A 21,959-nucleotide genomic window follows, 5' to 3' on the forward strand; every position below is an offset into this window, starting at 1 on the left:
AAAGCGTGGCTTGGGTGCAAATTAGCTTTAAAAACATGTGTGAGGTTCAAGTTACAGGAAAACTGGGATGAAAAAACTCCCTTTTTCCCTCCAAAACTCAGTTCAGGGCCTGATGTTTCACTTTGAGGAGAGGCACATTTGCCCTGATTGCTTCTGCATAGGTGAGACATTGCCTCACTGGAGAGACAGACCCTAAATTGTGCATCGCTTCTGGCAGAGACATCAGAGTTTAGCAGGTTCACTCATGCTCAGCCCGAGCGCAGACTCCCCAAAATACCTCTTGCTTCCTTGTAGTGCTAACACCTTTCCCTTTCACCAGGTACTCGATCAAGTAAAGATGAGAGGGTTTGCACTTCCAGACTAAGCCGTCAGGACTCTGGATGTGCCGCAGGATGCACAGGTCAATCAGCAGCCGGTAGAGACCCTTCGATACCTGTCAGGGAAAAAAAAAACACAACCCCCCCGCGAAATTAAAATTGATGGAGAAGTCTGTCACAACACACTCGCTGCTCTGACTGGGCTGGATTTGAGTTTCCACCTCCTTCTCTTCTTCCCTGTGTGTAGGGTCTTCTGTGTTTCCCCACCTCTTCCTCTCCACTTTTATATCCAGGCACTCACCACTGGAGACACATCAATGTGGAAGATGGTGGGCTGAATTTCAGTCAAGGATTCCTTGATGGAGAAGAGCTCCTCCACGAAGAACTGGAAATCGATCTCCGACTCCATCAGCCTAATGGTTTTGTGAAGTGGTAGTGTGCCACCCAGCTGGGCACGGACCTTTCTGATGGTATTGTCCACAAAGAGAGACTTCCCTAAGGAGTGGAAAAAAACAGCCATCAATCACCTACCCTTGCATGCGACCCAAACCAAGGAAATCTCTCCCCAAAAGCACGTTGTGCCACCTTGCCTCCTTGGTTTAAAGTCCAACTCAAAATACGACTCCCCAGAAACTTACCCATTCCCGCTCGCTCCGAAAAGACGAACTTCACGTTCTGCTGATAGGGCTCTTCAAAAGCTTGAGCGACTGGGGCTGTCCCGCTCGGCACTTTGAGGTGCATCTTCAGGTAGGTCTGGATCTCTGTCTTGGAGTAGCAGGGGAAAGTCATCTTGTAGGCATCAAAGGCTGTGATAACATAGGAATTGTGAGCTTTGGCATTGCAGAAGATGATGAATCTGTAGTTAGGAATGCTGGAAGAGTGCACCAGGCGGAAGAAGTGGGACTCGAGTTGTTTGGAAACTTTATAAACTAATCTATCAGCACCCAGCAAGCAGTAGATCTTCTGGTCTTGGGAACCTGGGAAAAGAGCTCTCCTGACAAGCAGCTCCACCTCCTCCTCCTCCGTGTTGGGTGTGCACACCAGGACCTCATCGTACGATGGGAGAGGCGCCATCTTAGTGTGTCGGTAGACAAATAACATGTTGGGTAACATTTCCTCTTCCTTACACATGATGAGAAGTGGTTTCCCCGCTTCAAAGCCTACGGGTAAACTTCTCTCGACACGCGTGCTTTCTAGAGCGGCCAAGTGCTTCAGCGTCTCCCCAAAAACATCCAAGCCTATGTATTTATCAGACACCAGGCCAGCGAATTTCTTACAGTAGGCGTCCCAGAGCAGATTCACCTTGTCGTAAATAGACGGCAAGCTCTCAAAGGCAGTGGCCAACTCATCGTGCGCCAGGGTGCTGAAGGAAACCTGGTCGACATCTCTGCTGCCAGTCTGGAATTTCCGCCTCTTCTGCAGGAAGGTTTCTCTCGTCTCGTCGTACAACTTGCTGAGCTCTTCAACCACCTCCTTGTCGTCACCTTGCTCAAAGGCGAAATCCATGAGCATTTGCTCTGTGATGGGGGAGTTGGACAGGCAGCTCTGCAAGGCTGCCTTTGCCACTGACTCATCATAGCCCGATTCGGCCAAGCTTTTGATGAGCTGGGGAAAACGAATGATGTAATCGTTCCAGGTAACTGATTCCTCGCCTCCTGCTGACACATTCACAGAGTCCAGGGGAGTCATCAGTGCATCCTCCAGGGCTTTTTTGATATCTTCATCATTGATGTCATGCTTGATGATGGAAAGCATGATGAGCACCTGCGGTTCTACAATGCCTTTCTGGGCTCGGGCCAGCTGGCTGCATAAATAGAAGAGCTGGTGTGCAGTGAACAGGTTGAGGTGATAGTAGGTGTCCCTTTGAGTCTCCAGGTACTTCTTCCACTCTACCAGGCAATGCTCCATCACTTTAGAGAGGCTATCCAGCTCCTCCAGGAGGGGTCTTGTGCTCTGAACAAGGATTCCGGCAATTCCAAACTCTGTGTAGACCTTCACATGTTGTTGGGGGTTGCAGTAGATATCAGCCTTCCAGTTGATGAAGAGGATATTGCCAATGCTGAGAAGCTCCAGGTACAACTTTCCAATTGTTTCAACTTTTTCCAGTATCTGTAACAGGCCAAAGACACAACAGGGAAATGGATCATGTACTGCAGCATGTTCTCAACAGCTTCCAAACACTGATGAGGTCACACTGTCCTCCTGAGATCTATACAGCTCTGCTGTGAGCTCCCCAGAACAAGCAAGACATGGATGTACTGGAGAGAGTCCAAGGAAGATAATGAGGGGACTGGACCATGTGGCTGCAGGGCTGGTGCCATACTCAAGGTTTGGGCTTCTACGATCATGGACCCATCTTTGAGAAGTTGGATCTACCTTTGAGAAGCCGGATCTACCCTTGAGAATCTGGATCTACCCTTGAGAGGCTGGATCTGCCCTTGAGAATCCAGGTCTACCCTTGAGAAGCTGAGTCTGTTGGGAGATGAAGAGATTCACCAGACCAACTGGGACAACTGTGTCTTCACCAAGAAGCTGGCCAGGCCTCTACAGGGAGCTTTAGGCTAGACCTAGGGAAGGGGATGGAGTTTTGAGCAACAGAGAAGAGCCAGGGGCTGCTGGTGTATTAGGAACTAACAGGGAAATACCTGTGGAATGTCTCAAGGGAATTAGGGCATGTTCCTCTAAAAAGGACAAGTTGGGAGCTTTGGGGTGAAATTAGAAGTCAAGCCAAGAAAAAAAACCTTGTGTTTGGTGTCATGGTTTGGGCCAGATTGGTCAATGAGAATGACAGATGCTCTCCCCTACCTCTCAGGTAGGAGAGGAGGAGGAGAGATAAAGAGATTTATGAGTTTAGAAGGAACTAAATTACTTTAAGTTCTTTAGGTATGCCCAGAGAGGTGGTGGAAGCTCCATCCCTGGAGACATTCAAGGCCAGGCTTGATGAGGCTCTGAGCAATCTGATCTAGTTAAAGATGTCCCTGCTTACTGCAAGGGGGTTGGACAAGGTGACCTTTAAAGGTCCCTTCCAACCCAACACATTCTATGATTCTATAACTCTATATGTAAGAAATCAGGCAAAGAAGGCAGGAGACCAGCATGGCTGAGTAAAGACCTCCTGGTCAAACTACAGTGTAAGAAGGGAATGCACAGCCAGTGGAAGCAGGGACGTGTATCCTGGGAAGACTACAGGGATGCTGCCCAGATGCATAGGGAGGGGATGAGGAAAGCTAAGGAACAGTTGGAGCTGAGTTTGGTAAGGGGTGTGAAGAATGAGAAGGGGCTTCTACAGGTACTTTGGCTAGGAAAAGAAGATTAATGAAAATGTAGCCCCTGGTATATAAGACAGGAGAGCTGGTGTCAACCAACATGGAAAAGACCGAGATATTCAATTTTTTGCATGTTTTCAGTGGTAATCTCTCTTCTTGCATCTCTCAAGCCCTTGAACATCATGGCAGAGGCTGGGGGAATGAAGTCCCGTCGCAGGAGATCAGGTATGAAATCAACTGAAGAATTTGAATGTACTTAAGTCCATGGGATTCTACTCCGCTCTGGTGAGACCCCACCCGGAGCACTGCATCCAGCTCTGGGGTCCCCAGCACAAGAATATGAGCCAGCAGTGTGCCCAGGTGGCCACGAAGGCCAACAGCATCCTGGCCTGTATACGAGGGCAGTGACCATCTCATATATAAAGGGGGCTTATAAGAAAGATGGAGAGAGATCTTGATGCCCCATCCCTGGAAGTGTTCAAGGCCAGTTTGGATGGGGCTTTGAGCAACCTGAACTGGTGGAAGGTGTCCCTGCCCATGGCAGGGGGTTGGAACTAGATGATCTTTAAGGTCCTTTCCAACCCAAACCATTCTATGAGTCCCTCCATAATGAAGTACAAAGATCTTGGATGGTCTGTTGGGCACCACAAGTGAAGAACAATGCTTAGGCAAGCAAATCCCACCCCTGCAGCTTGGGAAGTGGGCATCATCCTAGAACAATGCCTCTGCTCCTGAAAGGCCAGAACTGTAGGTCATGGATGTGTCTCCTGGAAAGAATTCCAGCAAAATCCCAAGCTGCTTCTCAGGCAGATGATGATGCTATGCTGTGTCTTACCTCCAGGAAACGGTTTGCCTCCTCTCTGCCCTGCTCAACCTTGGTGGCAATCAACATAAGCTTGTTCTGGAGCTCCGTCAGCTGAGACAAACTGTATTTCTTGTCCTTCTGGTCTGCTGGAGATGTGCTCTCCTCGCTGTCATTCAGCAGTCGCAATGAGACACAGTCTTCGAGAGTAGCCTGGAAAGCAGAGAAGACAACCAACATCCCCACATGGCCTTTCACATAGCTTTGAGTTGAAAGGCTGCACATCAGGGCTTTACATGTGTTGTACCACGTCCTTTGGAGAAAAGAAAAGTCCGTTTTCCACTGAAAATACTCGAGATTCAGCACAAAATCGGTGGTACTAGTTGCAAACCCAACTGGAGATCTAGTGGCAATCTGGCATGCTCATCGGAAATTGATTTCAAGAAAGATCTTTTCCCCCAGTGGCACTAAAAAAAATACAACTGGACAAGAAAGCCTCTTGGAGACCCTTTACCTTGAATTTCAGAGGTGCTGAGATGGTAAAAATCCCATTGTTGTTGATGCTTCTGGCTTGAGAGATCGAAGAACGCTCCACAGAGCCATGAGAGTCATGAACCATCTGTATCCATTCTCGATTGTCACAGGAATCTTTCTGTGAAAGAAGAACCAAAGGAAAATCCTGTAACCAGATGGAAGGATGCTGAGCACCACCCTCCCACCCCAAATTTCATGCAGGTGGGGTTTCTATTAACATTTCTTCTGAGGATAGAGTTTCCCATGGCTTCTGAGGAGACACAGACCCAGAGCTGGACCTCTCTAACACCCCAGAGCATTGGCATGTGGTGAAGCTCTTGCTCGTTGCTCTGGTTTTGGTGGGGAGCAGAGCGTAAGGCTCAGCTACAGCCTGGGGCACCAACACCAGGGATTCTCTTAAAGCAAAGTTTTTCTATCAAATTCTGAAACAGGTTCTGGAGTCTTCCAGCCTTGGAGATGCTCAAAACCCAATTGGACACGGCCATGAGCTACCTGCCCTACCTGACCCCATTTAGACATGACAATCTCCAGAAGTCCCTTCCAACCTCAACTATTCCGTGATCCTAAATTGTAGACTCCTGAACTCATCTCCTCCTCTTCACAACACCTACTGGCTCCTCTCTGGTTGCCCACACACACGTGGAAGGTTATTTGACATGTTCCACCAGGTTTCCACTCCAAAAAGAGCACGGCCTTTGCCCAGGTCCTGCCAGGCCCACATGGATGTCCTGGGGAAACCATCTTAACTGGCGTCAGACACCTACATGTGAGCAATTCGGCCAGACAGCAAGCATGCAAGTGACTTTTGGACACGGGACTTGAGGACTCACCAGCTTCTTGGGAAGATTCTTGTCTTTCACGATGGCTTCTCTGATGAAAGACAGAGCTTCAGAGAATTCCTTGAACCCGGCTGTGGGACTAAGGTCTAACACAATGGGGGCAGAAGCAGCCATGGCATCACGGAAGAACCTCACTCTGTCGATATCCATGTCGTTTTCACCAGCAGAAATCGATGCCAGATCCACAAATACGGGGATTTCCGTCTTGTCTTGAGGGTGGGAAATAATGAAAAAAGACAAATAAGAGAAAAAGTTGAGGAGTTTCTCTCCTCTTGTTCATGTAACGCTGTGCTGGACATGGGGCAGACTAAGTGGTCTCCCTCTGCTGCTATATCTGATGACTTCCTTCCTTCCAGCCCACCTTTTATTATGGTCTTGATCCAGGAGGTAAAACCTTTCCTTGCACAGTCCAGAAGTACCCTCAAAAAGTCCAAGACTCCCTGGGGAATTTCACTCAAACTGTTTTTCACCTTCATCAAGTCTTGGGTCATAAAATCGAGGCGCTTATTCTTGAATTCCTGCTCTTCCTGGAAAAAAAAAATAATAAAAATCAGTATGTGTCTGTTGGGAAGAGAAGAAGCTCAGTTCTGCCTCCTCCTCCCTGGGTAAGATGAGATCTTGGCCTCAAACTGCTCTTAAGTCTGCTCTTAAATTCGTCCCCATGGGCCTCCAGGATGAGTAGGAAGAGGCAACTGGAATTCCTTCAGCTGATCCCTCAAGTTTAATTGAAGGGGAAGGAATCACACCTCATAGGACTTCATTATAAACTACCACATGGACCTGTCTACCTGGATTTTCAACCAATACAGATGGCCATGTGTCTCCTACGTACGTATTTCGTCAGGTCGCTGAGAATCCGGAAATCGCCCTCCAGCCGAAGCATCTGCTGCAGATCATCGATCATCTTGGCAGTGTTGACCACTTTTGAGAGGGTCAGGTAGTTTTCAATCCTCTCCACCGCATCTGCCATCCAGCCAGCTTTTCCATTCCTTGGCCCTTCACTGTCCTCCAGGATTTTAAACTCCTCCAGGAGCTGATCCTTCTTTCCCAGCAGGTTCTTGAACGAGCTCTCCACAGTGCCGAGGGTGATGGAGAAGTCTTTGAGGGACAGGTAGGTTTTCTGAAGGTCAGCAATGGCTGGCTTATAAATTTTTTCTTGAACATCTTCTATGGAGAAAATGTGATCTTCAGGTGTGGTGGCTTTGGTTTGCTCTGCTCTCATCTTCCACAGCCTACGGAAACATTGGCTTTTCTCCACGATGTCAAGTTTTTGCATCATGTTGCTATAAATGTCGAGGACATGCGGTTCCATTTGACTCATGCCATCGATGGAGAACTTCTTCACTGACATCTGATCTTTAAAACTCTCGTTGTCCATGATGCTTTTCTCCACGGTACTTCTATCCACTAAAAACCAGGTGGGAACAAGAAGGAAATCACATCGCTTGTCTCTCCACCTGATGTCAACAGGTTCCCTCATCGTGTTTTTCTCCCACCCACTGTGAGACTCTGTATTTTAGGAGACATCTCCCCACTCAGCAGCCACAGAAGGAGCTCCATTAACCCAACCGGTACCTTTTATCATGTCCTCTATGGCACGGCACAGGCGGAGAAAGGAGCACCTTTGCTTCTTCAGCTCTTCCAGTTGCTCAAACTCCTGCTTCCTGACCTCCAGCACTTTTGTTATACACTGGGAGAAAGAGGAATCTGGAAAAAAAAAAGACCCAGACATGAAGGAGAACCTCTTAGAAAGAGAAGAGCTGAAAGGAACAGAACTTCTGCCATCAAAAAAAAAAAAAAAAAGTGTGTTTCAGTTTGCAGAAAGCCTGCAACCTTTTCCCAATGCCGTGTTGCCAAAACCACCAGAAATATCAATAAAGTCTATTCTCGGAGCGGAATTTGGAGGACTTGCCCCGCAAAACACCAAAAATATCAATAAAGTTTATTCTTGGAGCAGAATTTGGAGGATCTGCCTCCAAAAGTGCCAAAAATATCGATAAAGCGTATTCTCGGAACACAGTTTGGAGGACTTGCCCCCTTTTCCTCTGGGTTTGAATCGAATGGAGATGGAGTTTGCCATGGGCCTGAAGGCAAGGCCTGTAACCAGGAAGCTGCACCACCGCGATCCTTGAAATAAATTCCACAAACACCCCAAAACTTTAACTGCATTAAAATAATATCCCAGCGTTTTCACCCCTTCCTGCTTCTGAAATTGCTTAAAATCCCCTCGGTGACCAACTATTGCATTTTTGCTTTTGTTTTTTGGACTCCCATTGCGGATAATTTTCAGGGTTTTTTTGCATTTTATCCAGTAGATTTATCTCCTGTTGGCCACATAACTATGAAAACGTGAAACTCCGAAACCCCAAACTTACCACAGATGCACAGGATCTTCTTAAACTGCTCCCCATACTCTAAGATGTTAGAGAGGATACTGCAGGGAACATCTCCAGAGAGAACGCAGTGTCCCACGAAGCTGGAGAGCTTGTACACCTGGGAAAGGAGGTCTTGCGCACTGTCACTGAGCTGAACTGGAAACTTGCGCTTCGATTCTTCTGTAAAATAAATGAAGTTTGGTGAAAGACAGACAGCAATTTCTCTCCTCTATTTCTTTTGAAGCCAGACCCTCAGGAAGAGCCAGCAGCTTCCAGTTTGCAGGGCTCCATCAACCCACCAGTGTGCAGGACAGATGTCTGGTTGCCTTCTAGCTCAACCATCAAAACCAGCACCTTGGTGAAATCCCAGATTTCCTTTGGGAATTCCAGGTATCTCCCTATGCCTGAAACAAACTGTGGGGACCACGTAGGAAACCACAGGCCACCTAGGAAACCATGGGGGCCACCTAGGAAACCATGGGCCTCCTAGGAGATTGCACCTGAGGTTGGGCAGCCAGTTCGGGTGGATGTGGAGGGCTTTCAAGAGGGCCTGGGTGACAGGAGAGGGTGCTGGGTGGCTTTGTTCTGGCCAAGGGGAGGTGAAGGGACAATCCCACCACAGCCAGCAGCTACTATGGGAAGGGCAGCTGTGGAGACACCAAGCCCAGGGTCTTTTTAATGGTGCCAGGAAGTTGTAGCAGGGAAAAACATCCACCTCTGGAAAAGTTAGAAATCTGGTAATTTTTAAAAATGAGAGCAGGAAAAAATAAGAAGTAAAAGAATTGTTGACTATACCAATGAGAAGAATCGAGAAGGAAAATATAAAACACTTTTCAAAAGTTTAAAAATTCCAAATCATTATTTTCGCTTTCAGATTTTTGTATCATCTGAAATTAAACTTCAAATTTCCTTTCCTATTAAAAACCCCCAAACCTAAAGACCCAACCCAGCTAGCTCGTACTACACTGTTTGCTAGAATTCACCTCCCATTATTCTTTAGGAATACCCCCAAATAGGAAGCTTTCTAAAAGTTTGATGAATTGATGATAAAAATGAAGCCTGCAAGAGATACATCCAAATCTGAAGCTGGAAGGGGGTGAAGGGCCGAGAAATTAACCCAAGAAATAGAGCAAGCATATGCAGACAGAAAGTATCTAATTTTCACTAAATATGTTCCAGAGATCAGAAGTCATCATTTCCTACTTTTATTTGTTCTTAAATAAATCCACTTGATCAAGCTGTAACGCCTTTCCTGTCGTATTTTAAACTATTGGAGTTTTAGGCTTCCCTAAAAAAACAAACTTAATGATGGAGAGTTGTACAGAAATGCACTTTCCAGTCCTTTTACAAAACTCACAGCACAAACCTGCTCTTCGTCTCCTCACTTCAAGAAATAGCGACACATTCTGAACCACAACGAGAAACAGTTGGATGCAAAACCATCTCCCAATCAAAGAAGGGCCAATACTGGCTTTGTCTAACCATGGAAACCCTCCAAGCGCGGTGATGCCACCACCTCACTCTTGTCCTAACGCTTAACCGTCTTTGCTCTGGACATGCTCTGGATCCATAATGTCCTTCCTCTCAACAACTCAACAACTTTGTTGAACATGCAATGAAGCAGCATTGCAATGGGATAAAGAAATCAAGACGTTTCTCTATTCCTGGAATGAATCTCCATTTTTTCTAGCATGGAAGATTATGCTTCCCCCCCCCCCCATCTCATTTTTTGTTGTCAACAAGATCGGAAGGTCCCTGTGAAAAGACCTGGTCTTCCCATCTATCTTCACTTACAACTCTAGAGCTTCTCCCAAGAAAAGCCCTCAGGGGATACTCACGGACAGCAGAAATGAGATCGCAGACCACGGGAGTGCTGAGCAGGTTTGCAAGAACGGGGCCAGTGCTCTCATCAAAGGTTTTGATGCTTCCCAGCCTATTCACCTCCCAACACATTTTCTCCACAAGAACGGAAAGCACTGTCACTGCAGATGGTTTGCTCATCTTGAGGAACACATGTATCCTGGATTTTAGAATGGATTCCTAGAAGGATGAGAAATTTCTCCTCTTTAGGGGCTTTGTGCACTCATGACTGTTTCCAAAAAACCCTTCCCTGCATCACAGAACTTCCCCAACCCAGGAGGTTTTCACTCCTCCTTGGAGTTTCCTGAGCAGAGACACACGTTGCCGGGAAGCAGTTGCTCAGCAAAACCTGTGAGCACAAAATTCACCCACACCAATTTAAATCTCAGAATCACAGAATAGTTTGGGTTGGAAGGGATCTTAAAGATCACCCAGTCCCAACCCCCCATGCCCTGGGCATGGACACCTCCCACTAGACAGGTTGCTCAAAGCCCCGTCCAACCTGGCCTTGAACACCTCCAGGGATGGGTTGGATGGGTCCCGTTCTGGGTGCCGGGATTGGGCTTATAAAAAAGTTATGATGGCACAGAGTGGGGGCCAACAAGGGCTGCAGAAAATTTGCTCTTAAGTTGCGTTTTTGTTTTCCCCAGTCAATGGTTGAAGTGCTGCTGCTTAGTTATCTCTGCAGACAGCTAATGAGGTGCCTCCAGAGGGGGAATATGTAAGGCAGGGGATGTCAGGAGGATGAATCATAAAATCAACTAGGTTGGAAGAGACTTTTTAGAGGGATCCCTGCTGCTCCAACAGCATTAGAAGAGTTGGCAAAGCGGGACATAGAAACCTCCAGCAACCCAAGGAGGGGTGGTGGCTCTCCTACCTTGCTTTTATCAAGGGCTCTGATCCACTGGATGATGTAATTTGTAAAGCAGCTCTCCAGCTCTGCATGGTAGTTCTTCTCCATCATCAGGAAAGCCTCACAGAAGTCCATGAGGTGTTTGTCATTAACCTACGGCAAGGAAAAGCTGAAGAGGCAGCTGCTTTCTGGTTCCTTACCAGTCTGCTCGAGTTCCAACACCAAAATGGTGACTGAGGCAAAACCCAGGGTGGCAAAGACCAGGAGCATCATCCCCCACCAACTGGAGGGTCTCCATGACTCACTTTCTTCAGCCAATTCTCAAACATGTTGCAGATCAAGCTCCGCCACTCCTTGGTCCACTCTGTGCAGAGGATCTCAACTGAAAGCAGCTGCTGCCACATCTAACAGAGGAAGAGTCAAACCCACCAGCTGACCTTGAGGAACACCCAGATCACCCAAGGGTGGTGGCTCACATTGGTCTCTGGGTCTCATCACTCACCTCAACTTTCTTCAGGAAGGATTTCTTCTCTGTGGGTGCCTTGTGAAAGCATCTCTCGAGCCATGGCATGGTGAAACGTGAAAAATCTTGAAACATTCCCGGTGAAGTAAACTGCTGGAATTCCTTGAGAAACCGAAGAAAAGAGTGAGCCAGAAGCTCTGGGCTCTCCTAGCCTACAAACAGGAGGCCAAGCCCTCGTGGCAGAAGCCACAGAGCTTGTTCTCACCTTGTTGGCTTGGAGCAAATCCTCTTTGCTCACAAACATCCCCAGTAGCTGCAGCATTATCATCATGGAGCTGAATGACACTGATTTCGTTGGTTCCACCAAGAAACGCTTCAGCAAGACGTACACGAAATTCAGGCACTGCAAGATCTCGTCCTCATTTGTGGTCTTCAGTGGCTGCTTTGAAGACCCCAACGGGCACCTATGGATGCGGGAAAGGACCAAACACTTGCAGTTGCTTTTCCAGTCACTACCTGACCACAGCCACCATCTGCAGCTGGGAGACTTGGGCAGGTACATAGGACACCACCCTTGTGAGTCTCCATGCTCTCCAGCCACGGTGGGGTTAAAGACATCAAAAATTAATGGGCAAATTGTGGCATCCACCCTTTTTCTGCTCAGCCAGGGCTCTATCCACCTCTCCCCAGACCTTTTCCAGAGGTGTCACAACACCTGTCCTCTCACAAAGCCCCCACTCACAAGTCTTTGAACCAGGAGACCATTCCAGTGGTGACACTTTCCAAAGCCACGTTCAAAGACTCTTCCTGAAAAAGAGGACAGAAACACATTAAGGACAAAAGTAAGAAGGCTTCTGCTCCCACACCTGAGGAGCTTCACCACTAAAACACTCAAGTGTGAAGTTTGCTGGCAAGATTAAAGGGATTTTTTTTCTCTGGTCAACAGGATTTCTACGCTTAAGTCCTTCAGTCCTGCTGAAAATCTCTGTAGGAATCAAGGACACCTTCTAACCCACGTTTAAACAGCCCCACCACTCCCTGCAGAGCAGAAGGTCTTCCACCAGTCAGTTGTCCTTACAGGCACTTGGGACAAGTCTGCACTGAAGTCCAGGATGCGCTCGTACAAGGTCTGCAAGAGCAGCTGGGGTGGAAGGCGAATGGCAGGCAAAGGGTCCCTGGTGAAGTTCCTCATGGCCACCATCTCCATCACCTTCTTTGCCAGTGGAGAACATCTTTTAATCAAGGTCTTGTGAGTGTCTATCATCCTCAGGACTTTCCTAGGAAAGCAGGTCAAGAACATCAGGTGGACTTTGAAGGACCAGGAGGCATGTTGGTGGTGTTTGAGATGGCCCCATGACTGGTAGACACAGTGGTGACCTACAGTCAGGGTGGCTGGGGGCTGGAAGGAGGAGCTGGTGTTTGTCAGTGAGTGACTCTACACATCAAAGCAGGATTTTTTTGGAAATTCGTCTGCTTTAAGGTCATGAAGACAAAAATCAGGGTTTGGCTTGACCTTGACAGGCTGGAAGAGTGAAGCCGAGCCAACCTCATGAAGTTTAACAAGGCCAAGTGCGAGGTCCTGCACCTGGGCCAGGGCAACAGTTTTAAACTAAAAGAGGGAGGTTTTGGATCAGACTTCAGGAAGAAAAGTTGCATGATGAGGGTGGTGAGACACTGGAATGGGCTGCCCAGAGAGGCTGTCTGTGCCTCATCATTGGAAGTGTTCAAGGTCAGGTCAGATGGGGTTTTGAGGGACGTGATCTAGTGGAAGATCCTAGAATGGGTTGGGTTGGAAGTGGCCTTCACAGACTGCCTAGTCCAATCCCCCTTCAAAGATCGTCTAGTCCAACCTCCCTGCCACGGACAGGGATGTTTTCCCCATCCTTGGAAGAGTTCAAGGTCAAGTTGGACAGGGTTTTGAGCAACCTGATCTACTGGAAGATCATAGAATGGGTTGGGTTGGGTTTGGGTTGGGAAGGACCTTCAAGGATCATCCCTGCTGTGGACAGGGACATATTCCCCATCGATGGCAGTGGTCAAGGACAGGTTGGATGGGGCTTTGAGTAACATGATCTACTGGAAAGTGTCCCTGCCCATGGCAGAGGGGTTGGACTGGATGATCTTTGAAGGTCCCTTCCAACCCATTCTCTCCTCAGAACTTCTCCCATCCAGCTCTCTGGATGAGACCACACGGCACCTGGTTACATCCTGCCCCTGAGGACCACCCACGCCCCCCAGGGCAGGGGACACAGCATGCCAAGGAGAAGGGGCAGCTCCTTGAGATGCCACCAAACAGAAGGAATGAAAAGTGTTTTGAAGAGCAGGACAGTTTGTTACCCTGATGCTATCTTGGCCTTTCAGACCCACCTTTGCTTGTCTTCATCATTCCACAGCTTTTTGAAGACTTCTGGAGGAGGTTCACATGGGACAAAGGGGTCCTTCTCCGTCTCCTTGATCGCGTAGAGCAGCGGGACCAGCCAGATCCACAAGGTGCCATCAGTGTTCATGAGACACACTTTCTTCAGAGTCAGGAAGTATTTGCTGCAAAAAAAAGTCCAAAAAAGTCAAACTTCACATAACCAAGCTCTGGGATGCCAGTGGGAGATATGTGCCAACATGAGATGGAGTCTTTTCCTACAACTGATGATAGGATCCATCCTGCCTGAAAAGAGCTCGGATTGAGACACCTCCAGGGGACTATCGGTATCAGAGATAACGGATGCTCTTTGATGTGCCCAGGGTCCCCAAGATGGACTCCACCAGGCTGGAAGCCACTACCCCAGGTTTATGCATCCTCAAAGACCCCTCAGGGTGGCACATGGCACCCAAAGTGATATGTGGGGACAACTGAGCTGAGCCTTGGACCTCCAAAGGCGCCATTGCTCTGAGCAAGCAGGTTGACAAATAGAAATTACCTTTTTCCTCTTAGTTTTTTGTATTTTTTTTCAAAGAACTTGATGTCCTCAAGGTGCTTCTCAACCTTGGCGATGGACTTCTGGCTGAGGGAAATGTTGTAGCGAATCGAGATGTGAAAGGCAAACAGGAGCTTCAGAAGTTTCCGTTTCTCAGTCTTCAGGCGCTCAATGATGTCTTTTATGAAGGCTCTGATATTGTCTCCCACCTGGACAACAAGAACAAGGAGAAGGTCTTTCACCGGCCTGGACAAGAGGTGTATTTTCTCCAAGAACAGCCTGGTCCAGGGAGGTGGAAGATGCTGCTGCCATGGGGCACCTTGTGGGGCACCTCCCTAGGGAGAACTTATTTATTCCTGGTTCCACACTTCCATCCAGGAAGGTCCTAGGTTCTAAATACACTGGGCATGGGAACGCTCTCAGCTTCACCCCAAGAAGCCATCGCCCAAAATGAGGGACATCATTTTGCCAGCTCAAGAGGTTTTGGTGGATGCTTACCGCTTCCACATCCGAAGTACAGGGTATCTGAAAGTATTCTCCTTTCTCGGCATCCCCAACAGAGATGTTGGTGCTCTCCTTGTACCTGTCCAGTTTTCTCTCTATATCGTCCACGGAATTCCAGGAGGTGGCGGAACCAAAGAAATTGCATTCCAGGTACTCCATCTGCATCTTGCACCTGGGCACCTTCTTCCCGGAAAATGGGTGGGACAAGGTTTTCCAGGTGTTGCTGCTGCTGTTGGGGAAACTGCATTCAACCTGTTCAAAGAAGGTCCACGTTCCTACGGCGGGGGGAAAAAGGAAGAGTTTGGGAACGAAAGTCAGTGACACAGCAGAAGGTTGTTCCACCATTCAGCAAGACCTGGACAAGCTAGAGAGGTGGGAAGAGAAGAACCTCATGAAATTCAAAAAAGGGTCCTACACCTGGGGAGGAATAACCCCATGCACTGTTACAGGTTGGGGGTTGACCTGCTGGAAAGCAGCTCTGCAGAGAAGGACCTGGGAGTCCTGGGGGACAACAAGTTGACCATGAGGCAGAAATGTGCCCTTGCGGCCAAGAAGACCAATGGTTTGCTGGGATGCATCAAAAAGAGCATGGCCAGCAGGTTGAGGGAGGTCATCCTCCCCCTCTACTCTGCCCTGGTGAGGCCACATCCTGAGTAGCGTGTCCAGTTCTGGGCCATCCAGTTCAAGAAGGACAGGGAACTACTGTAGAGAGTCCAGCAGAGAACTACAAAGATGATCAAGGGACTAGCACAGCTCTTATGAGGAAAGGCTGAGAGACCTGGGTCTGCTTAGCCTGGAGAAGAGAAGACTGAGAGGGGACCTCATCAATGATGGCCATCACTATTGCGTCTGGTCATGACTTCCGGGTAAATAAGAACGCTTACCGTCCGCTTTGATCTCCGTTTTGGGTACATTCACCACACGATAGAATTGAGTGTTTCTGTACTTGAAGGTCTCCGGGATGTCGGAGTTCTCCAGAGAAATGTGCTCTAATTCACACTCTCTCTCTTGGCTGTAGGTGTTAATGAGGGCGTATTTATAAAAGATGAGGCCTTGTTGCAGGCGAGAAAGGGGGATCCTGGCGCTGCCCACGATCACTTTCTCTCTGGAAGAGGAAGAGAAGGAGCTTGTTGGCTTGGGGTTGACCTTGATGGCCAACGGTCAAGTTTTGATGGTCAGTGGTCAAGCCAACATTCAAGTTTTGGCCCATCCAACAAGACATTGTTGGTCTTTGAAAGGTCAGAGAGAAACCCACAGCCTGGTTCATCAGCCAGCGGACTAATTAAATCAACCAGCCCAGGTCAGATTCTCGCACGGGGCTGAAAGTTCCTGGCCCCAACAAAAATGGCACCTCCATCTCCATTTGGGAGTTCACCTCCACCCTCTGTAGGAACCTGCAAGCAAGGTCCTTCAGCCCAGAGCTGGATCTCCTGCAGGAGAACCATGGTGGAAGCACCTCCTCATTGGAAATTCAACCATTTTTTTTTTTTTTTTTCACCTTTTCTCCATGTTGGCGAATTCTTCGCAGTGGCCGGGCTGTTTGTAGAAGACAACGCAGATCTTGGATCGTTCATCGAGTTTGGAATGTTCTGCCAGCACAGCAACAAACTCCAGGGTCATCATGTCTTGTGGGGGGTGATGTCCACCAAAGAGATAAGGGTTGGGCTCGCAGCTGTTGGAAAAGAGGTGGTGGGTCTCCACCGCGTCCTCCCACCACCATCCCCCTTCCCCGTCTTCACCTGCCCCACCACTCACGTCCACTTCAGCTGGCTCCTGGTTGGCATTCTTGGAGGTTGCGCGTCCCCTGCGTCGTCACCTCCTGCCCTGTTGAAGAACGCTTGGTTACTCTGAGGTCTTCCTCTGCAGGAAGAGGATGTGGAAAGACACCGTGGGTGTCCCCCTACACTGACCAACAGGTGGGATTTGAGGGGAAAAGGGACCTAATGATGCCCAAGCTGTATCTCCTCCTTCCCCTGGGGAGCTGCTGGACCTCTAGCAGTCCAGATCCAACCTCAAAACCTTCAGTGATGACATCCCTCTCTGCAACAAACCTGCTGGAAGGTCCTGGGCCTTCTCTGATCTCCTGGATATCTGCAAGTGAGGAGAAAGCATCGATTAACACCTCCAAAGAAGGTGGCAAGCCAAGGAAAGGTAGAAACTGGGGTGTGCCAGGGAGAGTGGGGCTCCTCGCAGCTTGGGCATGGTCTTCTTGGAAGAAGAACTCCAAGCCACTCTAGGAGTGAGGTCTTCACCGTCCTCCTAATCTCCACCAGCACTCGGGCACAGCCCTGTAGAGGACAGGGATGGGCAGAGAGGCTGGCAGGGTGAGGGTGGCTCATTACATCTTCTTCCCCATCCTCTTCCCTCAACAGCTCCCAAGAGAAGCCCAGGAGGCTTTTGGGTGCGGTGTCACCAAGAGCTTCCACCTCCCAACCAGCTCTTATCACCCAGGGCCGCTCCCGACACAACTCGGCACCTAGTTTGTCCTCAAGAGAACAGGACGTAACTAAGGAAACACCCTCAGTGGTACCTGGGCGGTTGAGGTTCCCCTGCGTTGTCATCTCCGCTCTCCTGACGTGACCTGGGACCTTCCCCTGGAGAAAAGAAAAATGGGAAGAGTTGAAGGAACAACAAAAAAAATGAAGTTCAAAAGCTGAGAGCTCAAAAGACTGGGGAGACAAAGAGCCGGGCAGGGGCTTCTTCTGCCTGTAGCACTTGTAGAACATTGAGCTCCAAAATCCAGGCCAATGATGCTGTCCTGGCATGGACAACTCAACCCTTGTCCTCCAAGAACTTTGGCCATGAGCTTCAAAAGCCACCGTGGACTCACTGGACTCCGGAGTTGCTCTCGCATTCCCAATGCTCCCTTTGGATGGACACCGGCATTCTGGTAGTTCTTCATCTCCACCGAGGTGTGGTGGTGATCTGGGATCTGCTGGAGCTCAATCTCATCTCCTGATGGGACTGCGGGGGCCTGGGAAGGAGAAGAACGGAGTCCCTGCTCATCACAAGAGCTTTGGGAGGAACATTGGAGCCACCTCAGAGCACACCGTGGCCGTGGCTGGGGCTACGACTCCTTCAAGCCCAGAACCTGGCCAATGTGTGACCGCTTTGGCAAGGCCAAGCCCTCAGAGATGCCTGACCAACCCAAAGATTCCCCAGCAGGTCCCAAAACTCACATTCATATACATGCTTGGCTTAATAACCCCAACTTTTGGCTGAAATTGGGCCCTCTTTTTTAAAATTGACCTCCCCATTGGAGGACCAGGTGGAGGACTCCAACTTGGCCAACGATCTGCTCCACCTCCCCTCGTTCTCTACAACAAGAATGTAAAAATATGAGGAATCTGGGGGGGATTTAGGTTGTTTGTTTTTTTTAACTGAGGACCTGGTGCAGTGATTTCTGCCACGTCATTTTGTTTTCTTGAATTTCTCTCACTTTTCACTTCATTTTTTTCTCTCGACCTACAAGTTGCATTCCCTTTCATTTTTGCATAACAATGAATCCAGACAAAACCCGGAGTGGGAAGCGAAGCCAGTCGGCAGCCAGGCCGGAAACAAGAAGTTGCTCAGACCCCAAAATTGGACATTTTTGCTCCCAAAAATTAAAAAAAACCCCCAAATTACGAGTTCTGGAGGAGCTGGCCACGCCCACCTCATGTCTGCTGAGGGCTTCAGGGGCCTGATCCTGCCCGGAAGCTTCATCTCCTGCCAGCAGATCTGCTGGCTCTACAAAAGAATGAAGAAGAATGTGAGAGTGGATTTTCCTCAATTTTCCCAGATTTACACAGACTTACACAGATTTTCCCGGATTCCCATGAGGATCCCTACCTGGTTCGTCGCAGAGAAACCCCCAGGTGTCATCGTTGAGGTGGGATGCGTGGTGGCCCGTCACATCCTCCGGGGTGGCACCTGCATCCTGGTGTCCCGCCATGGGAATGGCGGGGGGGACCCGGGGTGACATCACAGGTGGGACAACGTCACCGTCGTCCCCTGCCTGGGGTCCCCCCTCGTCCCCCCGGGGGGAGGCGAAGTCAACACCAGGTTCCTGGGAAGGGTCCATGGTGGCAGGTGGGACCTGGGGGGGGGACGGGGGGGATGATGTAGGCAGCTTTTGGGCTCAGAAACAGGGATTTAGGGAGGTTTTGGGCTGAGAAACAGCAATTTAGGGACCTTTTGGGCCAAGAACCAGCGATTTAGGGAGCTTCAGGGCTCAGAAATGTCAATGTAGTGATCGTTTTGGGCTCAGAGAGAGTGATTTATGGAGCTTTTGGGCTGAGAAACACTGATTTAGGAACATTTTCGGCTCAGAAAAAATGATGTAGGGGTATTTGGGGCTCAGAAACAGCAAGTTGGGGAGCTTTGGAGCTCAGAAACAGTGACTCAAGGAGCTCTTGGGCTAAGAAACAGCCATTTAGAGAGCTTTTGGGCTCAGGAACACAGATTTGAGGCTCAGAAGCACCAATTTAGGGAGCTTTTGGGCTCAGAAACAGCAGTTTAGGGAGCTTTGGGCTCCAAAGCAGCGATTTAGGGAGCTTTCGGAGCTGAGAAACACCAATTTAGGGAGCTTTGGGGCTCAGAAAGAGCAGCTGTGGAGGTTTTGGGCTGAGAAACACCAATTTACAAAGCTTTTGGGCTAAGAGAAAGCAATTTAGGGAACTTTTGGGCTGAGAAACAGCTATGTAGGGAGCTTTGGAGCTCCAAAACAGCGATTTAGGGAGCTTTTGGGCTGAGAAACAGGGATTTAGGGAGCTTTGGGGCTGAGAAAGAGCAATTTGAGGAGCTTTTGGGCTCAGAAGCATTGATTTAAGGAGGTTTTGGGCTGAGAAGCAGCGATTCAGGGCCCTTTTGGGCTAAGAAAGCCGGATTTGGAGAGCAGCAGCAGCAGCAGCAGCGGGGTGGGGGGGGGGGGCAGTGAGAGCCAGAAGGTGCCACTTACCGGGCAGGAGGTGGCCGGCCCAGGGGCTACTTCACTCTGATCTTCCTCGCTGAGGTTTTCCTCACGGTGGGCTTCCTCGCTCTGCGCTCGCCCAGCCCCCACCCCCCGGCACCACTCCCTTTCTTATTTTTGTCATTATTTCTCGGAAAGGAAATGAAAAGTGAAAGCAGAAGGGCCGCAAGCGGGGTGGGAGTGGCCGAGAGGAGGTGGTAGCATGGACATAGCCCCGGTGAGGAGGGGAAGCGGCTGGCTGGCCTCCTGGCAGGGTTTGGTGGCCCACCCACCATCCGGTGGTGGTCATGGGGGTCAGTGGTGGCCATGGGGAAGTCAGTGGAGCCCCCAGCGAGGTGGTTGTGGCCATGGGGGGTCGGTGTAGCTGCTGGACAGGCAGTGGTGGCCATGGAGAGGTCAGCGGTGGCTACTGGGGGGTTGGTGGTGGCCATGGAGGGGGCAACAGTGGCCATGGGGTAGTTGGTGGTGGCTACGGGATGGTTGGTGGTGGCCATGGAGAGGTCACTGGTGGCCGTGGGGGAGTAAGTAGTGTCCACAGGGAAGTCAGTGGTGGCCACGGGGCAGTCGGTGGTGTCCATGGGTGGGTCGGTGGTGGCCATGGAGGGTCCGTGGAGCCGCCAGCAAGGCAGTAGTGTCCATGAAGGGGGCAGTGGTGGCCACGGGGAAGGCAGTGCTGGCCATGAGGGAGTTGGTGGTGGCCATGGAGAGGGCAACGGTGGCCATGGAGGGGGCAACAGTGGCCATGGGGGAGTTGGTGGTGGCTACAGGGCGGTTGGTGGTGGCCATGGAAGGGGCACTGGTGGCCATGGAAGGGGTGGCGTGATGGTCATGGGGAGGTCAGTGGTGGCCATGGGGGGGTTGGTGGTGGCCACGGGGGGGTTGGTGGTGGCCACGGGGTGGTATGTGGTAGCCATGTGCAAGTCGGTGGAGCCCCTGGAGAGGCAGTGGTGGCTAAGGGGGGGCCAGTGGTAGCCACAGAGGGGATGGTGGAGCCCCTCCACCAATAGCCCTGCCCCTCATGGCCACACCCCTTTAATGCATGGCCACGACCCCTTCCCTCACAGCCACGCCCCTTCCCCACTGCACCCGATCGAGAGGAACTGGTCGCACTGGTGAAGAACTAGGAGCACAGGGACCATTCTGGGGGCATTGGGGGAGTGAGGGAGTCGTACTGGGAGCACTGGGAGAGCACTGGGAGCACTGGGGGGAGTAAGGAAATCTTACTGGGAGCACTGGGACCGCACTGGGAGCACTGGGGCGAACCAGAGAGTCATATTGGGAGCACTGGGACCGCAATGGGAGCGCTGGGGGCAACCACTGAGTCATACTGAGAGCAGTGGAACCATACTGGGAGCACTGTGGGGAACCAGAGAGTCATACTAGGGGCACTGAGACCGCACTGGGAGCACTGGGGGGAGTCAGGGAGTCATACGGGGAGCACTAGGACCATACAAGGAGCACTGGGGGGAAACAGAGAGTCATACTAGGGGCACTGGGACCATACTGGGAGCACTGGGGGGAGTCAGGGAGTCATACTGGGAGCACTGGGATTATGCTGGGAACACTGGGGGAGTAAAGAAGTCATACTGGGAGCACTGGGACCACACTGGGAGCACTGGGGGGAGTCAGGGAGTCATACTGGGAGCACTGGGACCGGAATTGGAGCACTGGGGGGCAGTAAGTGAGTCATACTGAGAGCACTGGGAGCCCTGGGGGGAGTGAGGGAGTCATACTGGGAGCACTGGGAGCACTGGGGGGAGTGAGGGAGTCATACTGGGAGCACTGGGACAGCACTGGGAGGACTCAGGGAGTCATACTGGGAGAATTGGGACAGCACTGGGAGCACTGGGGGGAGTCAGGGAGTCGTACTGGGAGCACTGGGGGGAACCAGAGAGTAATACTGTGAGCACTGGGACCGCACTGGGAGCACTGGGGGTAGACAGGGAATCATACTGGGAGAACTGGGACCGCACTGGGAGCCCTGCGGGGAGTCAGGGAGTCATACTGGGAGAACTGGGACCACACTGGGAGCCCTGCGGGGAGTCAGGGAGTCATACTGGGAGCACTGGGACCGCACTGGGAGGACTCAGGGAGTCATACTGGGAGTACTGGGATCATACTGGGAGCACTGGGACCGCACTGGGAGCACTGGTGGGAGTCAGGGGGTCATACTGGGAGCACTGGGACGGCACTGGGAGCACTGGAGGTGGTCAGGGAGTCGTACTGGGAGCACCGAGACCGCACTGCGAGCACTGGGGGGAGACAGGGAGTCATACTGGGAGC

The 21,959-nt window shown here is 50.4% G+C and overlaps 1 protein-coding gene across 6 annotated transcripts in view; it reads right to left on the reverse strand.

Moving 5' to 3' along the window:
• LOC134509691 (E3 ubiquitin-protein ligase rnf213-alpha-like) overlaps positions 1 to 19,770 on the reverse strand; it is a 43,554-nt gene extending 23,784 nt beyond the window's left edge. For 5 of the 6 annotated variants that reach the window (XM_063322285.1, XM_063322286.1, XM_063322289.1 and 2 more), the window contains exons 1-26: positions 17,556 to 17,617; positions 17,256 to 17,319; positions 16,777 to 16,816; positions 16,481 to 16,549; positions 16,224 to 16,397; positions 15,610 to 15,830; positions 14,720 to 15,000; positions 14,225 to 14,430; positions 13,677 to 13,850; positions 12,388 to 12,586; positions 12,052 to 12,116; positions 11,575 to 11,773; positions 11,349 to 11,471; positions 11,152 to 11,250; positions 10,871 to 10,999; positions 9,972 to 10,173; positions 8,134 to 8,313; positions 7,334 to 7,465; positions 6,591 to 7,165; positions 6,120 to 6,285; positions 5,750 to 5,967; positions 4,900 to 5,037; positions 4,419 to 4,598; positions 956 to 2,426; positions 619 to 812; positions 278 to 433 (exon numbers count right to left, since the gene is read on the reverse strand). In XM_063322285.1, coding sequence (XP_063178355.1) covers positions 278 to 433; positions 619 to 812; positions 956 to 2,426; positions 4,419 to 4,598; positions 4,900 to 5,037; positions 5,750 to 5,967; positions 6,120 to 6,285; positions 6,591 to 7,165; positions 7,334 to 7,465; positions 8,134 to 8,313; positions 9,972 to 10,173; positions 10,871 to 10,999; positions 11,152 to 11,250; positions 11,349 to 11,471; positions 11,575 to 11,773; positions 12,052 to 12,116; positions 12,388 to 12,586; positions 13,677 to 13,850; positions 14,225 to 14,430; positions 14,720 to 15,000; positions 15,610 to 15,830; positions 16,224 to 16,397; positions 16,481 to 16,549; positions 16,777 to 16,816; positions 17,256 to 17,319; positions 17,556 to 17,579 — 5,679 coding nt within the window. In that variant the 5' untranslated portion in view covers positions 17,580 to 17,617. Of the gene's footprint in view, positions 1 to 277; positions 434 to 618; positions 813 to 955; positions 2,427 to 4,418; positions 4,599 to 4,899; positions 5,038 to 5,749; positions 5,968 to 6,119; positions 6,286 to 6,590; positions 7,166 to 7,333; positions 7,466 to 8,133; positions 8,314 to 9,971; positions 10,174 to 10,870; positions 11,000 to 11,151; positions 11,251 to 11,348; positions 11,472 to 11,574; positions 11,774 to 12,051; positions 12,117 to 12,387; positions 12,587 to 13,676; positions 13,851 to 14,224; positions 14,431 to 14,719; positions 15,001 to 15,609; positions 15,831 to 16,223; positions 16,398 to 16,480; positions 16,550 to 16,776; positions 16,817 to 17,255; positions 17,320 to 17,555; positions 17,700 to 18,380; positions 18,455 to 18,556; positions 18,804 to 19,664 lie in introns of those variants that run through there. The other variant, XM_063322284.1, reaches the window with a different exon arrangement.
• Positions 19,771 to 21,959: the final 2,189 nt, after the last annotated feature.

The sequence above is a fragment of the Chroicocephalus ridibundus genome, unplaced genomic scaffold (genome assembly GCF_963924245.1).
Source record: "Chroicocephalus ridibundus unplaced genomic scaffold, bChrRid1.1 SCAFFOLD_26, whole genome shotgun sequence".
Lineage (NCBI taxonomy): Eukaryota > Metazoa > Chordata > Aves > Charadriiformes > Laridae > Chroicocephalus > Chroicocephalus ridibundus.